At 31.9% G+C, this 8,899-nt stretch overlaps 1 protein-coding gene across 1 annotated transcript; it reads right to left on the bottom strand.

Annotated features, from left to right (window-relative positions):
* Positions 1 to 2,053: 2,053 nt before the first annotated feature.
* Positions 2,054 to 8,671, bottom strand: LOC111706188 (RNA-binding protein 25). The gene is made up of 9 exons (XM_023478990.1): positions 8,604 to 8,671; positions 8,298 to 8,397; positions 6,993 to 7,053; positions 6,027 to 6,382; positions 5,356 to 5,588; positions 4,579 to 4,644; positions 3,583 to 3,675; positions 2,232 to 2,409; positions 2,054 to 2,059 (listed from the first exon to the last, which is right to left on the bottom strand). Exons 1-9 carry the CDS (start codon positions 8,669 to 8,671, stop codon positions 2,054 to 2,056), a joined length of 1,161 nt encoding a protein of 386 aa, XP_023334758.1.
* Positions 8,672 to 8,899: the final 228 nt, after the last annotated feature.

Raw genomic sequence — 8,899 nt, 5'->3', positions numbered from 1 at the left:
CCACAACGGATATCAAATTACTTAAAAATAAACCACAATGGATATCAAATTACTTAAAAATAAACCACAATGGATATAAAATTACTTAAAAATGAACAACAATGGATTTAAAATTACTTAAAAATGAACAACAATGGATTTAAAATTACTTAGAGAAACAAAAGACAAAGGTTTAAGGAGTCAAAGAGACTGAAACTTGCAATTCTTTCAATGGAAACTGTTTGATTAAACCAAATTGATTAATCGAATCAGATTGATTGGTTGAACTTGATTGATTCGCCAGATTGATTGATTGAACCAAATTAATTGATTGAACCAGATTGATTCGTTGAACCAGATTGATTCATTGAACCACATTGATTGATTGAACCAGATTGATTGATTGAACCAGATTGATTGGTTGAACCAGATTGATTGATTAACCCAGATTAATTAATTACCAGTAAATTGCATTGATTTCAGAAAGTTTATCAATCAATTAAATGATTAATTAAACAAAGTCGATTGATTGACTGATTGAACAAGAAATATTTATTTATTATTATACAAGTTGATTGATTGATCAATAAAACATGGTAACTTGAACGATTGATTTAACAAAGTTGATTGATTGATTAATAAAACATGGTAACTTGAACGATTGATTTAACAAAGTTGATTGTTTGGTTTGAAACGGTTGTTTTTACTTCCTAGATTGATTAAACCAGGTTAATTAACTGGTTGATTGGTGGATGATGGATGACTGATTATTTGATTATCTGATGAATTGATTAATTAATTGATGATTAACCAATTAAATATTTACCTGGATTTACCCATGAGCACTCGACGCATTGTCTCCGGATCCATAGAGTTCAGAAGCCTAGGGTCTATCACACCGGGAACCTGACTCTTAAAGGGAATGTTAACGAATTTAATCAAATTAAAAGTAGTTTTCGCAAAAAAATCTATGTTTTTATGGAAATTCAAATGAATTAAAAATTTGCGGGAAAAAATATTGAGGAAACAATGTTGAAAAAGTAGATTCTCAATTATTATCAATATTTATCAAAACAATTTTTTTTCATGAAATTCTCATGCTTTGTAGTTGAATAAATATATGAATAAGAATGCATCGAATTTTTGCAATATTTTGGAATATTGTTTTAATTTTCTTAATACTCACATGGTAACACAAAACAAAATTGCGAACCTTCTTCTCAAAATCAAAAGTAAAGAAAAGAAAAAATGTGTTAATGTTTAATTTCTATCTAATCCTAAAATTTCATAAAAATCAGACTCATGGAAATGAAGTAAATTTGCAAAATTGTTTCAGGAAAATTCGCAATTTAGTTCAAATGTACCTGTCTAAGCAAAGCTATCAATAATAAATCTAAGAATTAGAGCGGTAAAAATTTCACCAAAAGAATAGAGGACATTTTTATTAATGTGCAAATGTTAACTGTGTCATTTTTATGTTTATTCCAATTGGATTGCAAATATACGTTGATACGTTTGATACGTTGATACGTTGATAGTTTCTCCGCCAAGGTCCTGCATCATGCAAGAATGAAGTGGCGGGTCAGGTCATCATTTATTATTCTGGATCCATGGCTGCATTTCTATGCTCATCATAACTGTTTTTAAAAGCATATAGGGTCATAGACCCCTTTACTGCCTATTAAAACACTTTTGTTATTCTTCACTTTCAATTTTGATGGGAAAAAGTTTCGCGGATTTTTTGGTACCATGTGAGTTTTAAACAAATGAAGACAATACACCAAAATATTGCAAAAATACCAAAAATAAAAATTTTATGAAAAAAAATTAGCTATGAAGAAGACGACGCTAATGACACTTTTTTTTGACTCACTCTGTATGTATTTATAATATTTGAGCAAAGAGCTTTATTACATAGAAATGCATTAAATCTGCCTTATTCTGCTATCAGAAGATAAACAAGAAACTTTCAATGCAGATTTATTGTGATTACCATTGTAACTCCTACTACACCCCTTCTGGCCTTAAAGGGGTTTTTGACAACAAAAATAAAGTAAAATTTTTCAAAAATAGATTATCTCTTAAACAATAGAAAGTTATTAAAAACGTTTGTCCTTAGCTGGAATAAATTTGAAGAAAAAGTGGGATATTGAATTTAACTCATTCCAACAGATTAAAATTAGTTTCTTACATTCAAAAGTTATCAGCTCAAAACTTTTGAAAAAGTTAAAGATGAACAGATAAAAAAGGACCTTATTCTTTATTTCTCGCCGTGTAGGTTCTGAATGTTCTGTTGGAATTGCATAAAGATCCGAGTACTCAGATTCATCCGCCCCGTTCCCACCTCCCTCAGTATACTCCTCTCCGCCCTCCGCCTCGTATTCTTGGTTCCGCCGTGAATTATTTTCTTCTCGCTCCCGCCTTCTCCGCCTTTAACAAATCGGAATTACATCCTCCATTCACATGAGTATCAACCGCAAATAAAAATCATCCATATCAGAATTTCCGAAGACGGGCTTATAATTACTAATACAGCTCTAGAGACGCCCCCCCAAACCAACAAAAAAGTTATTGTACTCACACTTCCTGGTTAGGTTAAATTAAGATATTTTGATTAAGTAACTGGGGTTCCGGTTTTAAAACAAGAAGGGAATAATTCAGTGCTTAGGATCAAGATCCGGATTTGATGGATCCGCAAGATTTTGGCCCTCCTGCATCCGGATCCGCAAAAATATGCGGATCCACTGATCCGGATCCAAGGGGCAAAATATCAACCAAAAACTGCAAAAAAAAACTCCAAATCTGAACTGTTGAAAAAAAAGAGATTATACATATTTCCTGATTTCTGAATGGTTCATCAAGTTTTAGCATAACATAAAATAAGCAAATAAAATAAAACAAAAATTTGAATATTTTCCTTTAAAATGAAATGGATCCTAAGCACTGGTTGGGAAGTTACCGAATTTTCACAAGCACGTTTTTCTTTCATCATTTAATGTTATAAATCGAAATGTCATTCACATAAACTAATATAAAGTTGTTAATCTTACATTTTCTAACAAAATATAGATTTCAATAATAATAATAAAAAATTTTCTTTTATCTTGAAGTCTTTCTATTTGTTTTATCTAAAAATATTAGTGTCCACTGTGTCCTTTACTCGTTGTAAATTAAAAAATCCTTTTTTTATTTTTGCCAGCATTTTCTTTGTGAAATGATTTCATGGACTTTGACTACAGATTAACTTTATAAAGAACGGTCAACGTGGAATCAAGTTCGCCTTTACTTTAAGAAATCTAAACATACACGTTTGCTTGTCTGTTTGTATCCACTAAACGTCAACACGTCCTGACCGATCTGGCCCAAGTTTTTTGTGGGACCTCGCAAAACCCCAGGGAAGGTTTATGGATGCTCTGAATTACAAAAAGTTGTATCCAAAAATTTCTGATTATCATAAAAGTTTGAAAATCAACGAACGAAAAAAATAGTCAATCCGAAAAAATTATTATTGTTGTGTCGATGAAAAAATGCTGAAATATTGAACATTAACAACAATTAAAAGTTTGGAATAGAAGATAGCTTAGTAATACATATTTGTCAAACCTTCGTTCTGCAGAACCAGAAGAACTTCGATCTCTTTTCTTTTCCTTCTTCTTCTTTTTATCTCTGCTTCTGCTTCTGTCCCTGTTCCTGCTCCTAGTGATGTAGATTAAAGGGACTGTAAGCATAATTTTTAATGGCCCTCCAAGCAAAGATGACAATGCACGATTTCCAACAATATCCTTAAAACCTTAATCTGATCAAAATGTGGGAAAAGTGGTCATTTTTCAGACCAGGGTTGATTTCTTTGAGTTTCTCTACGTTGCTTTTTTTAAACAAAAATAATTATCAATTCACTCTTGCAAACCTCAAATGAAAATGGACAGTTTAAAGAAACAAAAATATTGATATCTAATTCCCACTTGATCAGAAAAAGCTTTGAAGGGTACCGTTGTAAATCGGGCATTACCATCTTTGCATGAAGGATCACTTGAAATTAAGCTTACAGCTATTTAATAGATTTTTTCTAACATTTTAAAATAAAAACCAGCATTAAAAAAAATTCAACTCCAAAAATAAATTATTTCCAAAATAGCAAAATGTTTAAAATCATCCGAACGGCCCTAAATTCTACATTATTCTCATCATAAAATCTCCGAATCATAAAATGATTAAAATATTGGATTGAAATGACTGTGTCCCTGTGTTATTCAGAATTTATATATTATATATTATATTTATATATATATATATATATATATATCCTGTAAGACTAATCTTTGTATGCCTTTTTTTCTTTCAGGGTCAAATATGGTGTAAGAAATTACAAATGTTTTCAAAATGGTTTATTCTAAACATGTGCTTTCATTATACTTTGCCCATTGCCCAATTTAGACCCGCACAGAAAATAATATACAAACAAACCAGAAAAGATATTTTTATTATCATTTATCCATGGTTGTCCATTTTTTCAGGATAAAAATATTGCAAAGTTTAATAAAACCAACTCTAACAGAATAAAGTTTAGAAGCTTGATTTAAAAAAAATAAAGAACAATACCTGCTTCTACTCCTCTTCCTACTCCTACTCCTACTTCGGTTTTTCTTCTTCTTTTTACTAGACCGTCTAAACAGTGGGAATTTATTTAAGTATATTTACAAACCAGTGGTATATCATGCAGTGGTAGGCGATTATATCAATATAATGAAGACGACTTTCGATTTCGACTTTTGATTTATATCCAGCCTTTAAAAGCATGAATAAAAAAACATGGAAACAAAGAGAAGCTGTCAATTAAAAATCTTCTCCTTAATTACTTGTAAACTTGTAATTCGAAAAAAGCTTGTTAACAATTAAAAATTAAATAAAATGTCGTCTTCATTGTATCACCTACAACTGTACATATTTTCTTCAACAATCACTGAAGGAAAACGTAAGGAATGTTTACACAGAACGTAAATAAAATAAGATTTTTCGCTAAATTTGTATGTAATGCGCCGGTCCGTAGTGAAAACACAAACTTTAACATTGAAATTCTTTTTTTTAATAAAAATTATTCAAATTCTAAATAACGTAAAAAACTGATTCCTTAGTCTCCGTTCTATGCAGATTGTAAAAACAAGTCATTTATCACTAAACTTTTTAATAAAACGTTGAGTAAATAAGCCACAGATAGAACCCGACCACATTGAAATATGATGGTGTTTTGCAAGAAAAAGCAGAGAGTTCCAAAAAGGCCCCTAACTTCACAAGAATTTGGAAAATCCGCCAATTTAAACTGTGAAATCTACGAAATGTTACTGTCTTCGTTTTAAGTGTATAATTGAAATATCATACTTTTCTCCGCTGCTCACACTGTCGCTTCTCTTCTTACTCTTTTTCAATGCACGTTCTTCCCAAGTTTCCCCCTCTTCCTTCTCCACCTCCCCTTCCTCTTCTTTCTTCATTCTTCTCTCTTCCTCTTTCTTCTTCTTTTCTTCTTCTTTTGCTTCTTTCTCCTTCCGCTTTGCCCGTTCCTCCCATGTTTCTATCAGAGCATCTTCTTCCTTTTGTTTCTTTTTTTCTAGTTCCTGGTTCAAGGGTATTTTTATCAAGGTCTGAACGTTGGCTGTCAAACACGGCCAAAAAAAAGGTTAGAACACGTGTCTACTTATAAAATAGAATAATTATTATATCAAATTCAATATAAAAAAATAGAAGTTAAATAAATTTGTAAAAAATGTAAAAATGTTGGATATTTAAAATTTTTGATTTTAGGAGAAAAGCAAGGTTGAGCAAGGTGTAGAATGCGGGATGGAAATGGAACGAAAAGAATAAAAGAGAAGTAGGTAAGGTAAAGGGAGGGGGTGAGAAGAGCAGGGAGGGGGAAGAACTGTGAGGGGGAATTGTAGGAGGGGGGAGGGGTAATTTAGGAGAGGGGAATGGAGTGCAAGAGGTGATGAGGAATCGCAACAGGTGGTGGGGATAGTGCTGGGGGAGGTGGATAACTGATTATTAACAAAATAAACCCATTCCTTCATTTTTTCTTCAAGCTCCCGCTCATACTTCTCTCTATAGCTCTCTTTCTTCTCACTCCGACGATCTTGATTATCCCGATCCCGACTTGCACGATCACGATCTCGATGTCGACTACTTCGATCATCACGATCTCGACTATGACGGCTGTCACGATCGCGACTGGTTCGATCACGACTGAATCGATCTCGGTCACGACTATGACGATCCCGGTCATGGCTGTAACGATCCCGGTCATGGCTGTAACGATCCCTGTCACGACTGTTACGATCACGGCTTCTACGGTCACGCTCTCGGCTTTCCCGTTCCGCTTCCCGTTCAGCTTTCCTTTTTGCCTCTCTTTCTAATTCTAAAAATATATAATACTTAATCAAAATCTTAATGTTAATTTATTCCAGTTAAAAGAGTAGTTTTAAAAATTTATATTTTAAATATTCGAAAAGTAAAGAAATTGAATAATGATTTTAAAATTATTGAAATCAATTTCCTTAATTTATGGATTCTGTATCGTGTAGTACAGAAATTTAGCAATTAATTTATCCATTAATTAATTTTTCAAACGATCAATTTATTAATCAATCAATCAATCATTTTATCACTCAACCAATCTATCAATCAATCACACTTTTCACACTTTCCATCAATCACCCATTTAATCAATCAAACAACCAATTATTCAACCAATTATTCAACCAACCAATCAACCAATCAATTAACCAACCAATTAACAACCAATCGACCAACCAATCGACCAACCAATCGACCAACCAATCAACCAACCAATCAACCAACCAATCAACCATCCAACCAATCAACCAATCAATCAATTAATCTATTAATAAATCAACCAACCAATCAACCAACCAACAAATCATCCAACCAATCAACCAACCAATCAACCAACCAATCAATCAATCAATAAATCAATCAATCAATCAGTCAGTCAGTTAATCAATCACCTGCTTCGCCCTTCTTAAGGAATATTGCTTCCCTCGCCTTCTTGGCCAGCAGAAATATATCCTTAACATATTTTATTTTATTCACAATTTTGTTTTTTTCCATTTCTCAGTTTTCAGGTTAGGTTCTCTTTTTCTAATCTTATATCAAATCAAATCAAATCAATGTTAGTCTGTTAATTCATTATTTTTTAGTGTTTTTTTTGTCCATTGATTCATTTTAATTCCTTTGGTCATTTGTTCATTTATGTGTATTTTCCCTATTGCTCATTTGATCATTTGATCATTTGTTCATTGGATCATTTGGTCATTTGATCATTTGATCATTTGTTCATTTGTTCATTTGTTCATTTGTCCATTTTTTCATTCGTTCATTCGTTCATTCGTTCATTTGTTCATTTGTTCATTTGTTCATTTATTCATTTATTCATTTGTTTATTTGTACATTTGTTCATTTGTTCATTTGTTCAATCGTTCAATCCTTGTTATATAGAATTCATTAATGTGTTTTTAACCCTTGTAAATGTATAATTATGTACCTAATAAAATATTTATTTATTTATTTATTTATTTTATTTTTGTTCATTTGTGCATTTGTTAATTTGTTAATTTGTTAATTTGTTCATTTTTTCATTTGATAATTTTACTTTATTNTTTGTTCATTTGTTCATTTGTTCATTTGTTCATTTGTTCATTTGTTCATTTGTTCATTTGTTCATTTGTTCATTTGTTCATTTGTTCATTTGTTCATTTGTTCATTTGTTCATTTGTTCAATCGTTCAATCCTTATTTGTTCATTTGTTCATTTGTGTATTTGTTTATTTTCATTTTTATTTCATTCGTTCATTTGTTCATTCCTTCATTTGTGTAATCGTTCATTTGTTCATTTGTTCATTTGTGTATTTGTTTATTTTTTTCATTCGTTCATTTGTTCATTCCTTCATTTGTTAATCGTTCATTTGTTCATTTGTTCATTCGTTCAATTGTTCACTCGTTTATTTATTTGTTTATTCAGTTTTGTATAAAGAAGAACTGTCGACGCAGCTTGAACTAACCCTCCTTTGAAGGTAAAACTCTGTAAAAATAAGGGAAATTATTGAGTTTTCTTTTACAAGAAATGTTAGATTCTGTCTATTTTCTGTTGGATAAATGCGTAAGTCACTGAAAACAGAAGCACTATTGAAAATGATCAATTTAAAGAAAGAAAACCATTTTGGCTCAGGATTAAAAGGTACCGTTGTGAATTAGAAATGACACTATAAATAAAGGGTCACTTGAAATTAAGTCAACAGTCCCTTTAATATTTACCGAAATGGCGTCTGCCTCAGTTTTTATTCCCGCCGCTCTCTTTGCAGCATCTTCCGCCTTCTTCTTTTCTTCCGCCAGCTTCCGGTCTTCTTCCAGTAGCCTTAGTACAGGGGGTAGATATTTTCTAAGTCATCCAACTCAGGGGAATTGCCATGGATTATACCCCCCCCCCCCATTGCCATGAATTCCCCCCACACACACTTTTTTATACGTTTTATCCAAAAAAATCAAAAAATTTCCCCAATTCGACGGAAAAGAGGCAGAGGGGGTGATTCTTCAAGAAAATATATATTCTTGCCTAAGCGCTTCTCTTTCCGCTTCTTTTTGTTTCTCCTCTTCTCTTCTCCTCTCCTTCTCCTTCTCTCTCTCCTCATCCTTCTCCTTCTGACGTTGGTCTTCTTTCTCCTTCCTTAAACGTTTCTCCTCTCTTTCTTCATCTTTTTCTTTCTCTCTTTCTCGTCTTTTCTTGTCCCTTCTCTCCTAGTAGATAAAAAAAATGAAAACAATAAACCATAAAAAAAAAACAATTAACTAGTGGTAATTTTTCAAATTGTATTTATAAACAATTTAAATTCTATTTCCACTAACAAAAATAAGAAAAT

The sequence above is a fragment of the Eurytemora carolleeae genome, unplaced genomic scaffold (genome assembly GCF_000591075.1).
Source record: "Eurytemora carolleeae unplaced genomic scaffold, Eaff_2.0 scaffold672, whole genome shotgun sequence".
NCBI classification, from domain to species: domain Eukaryota; kingdom Metazoa; phylum Arthropoda; class Copepoda; order Calanoida; family Temoridae; genus Eurytemora; species Eurytemora carolleeae.
This window is presented reverse-complemented; position numbering and strand designations above follow the sequence as displayed.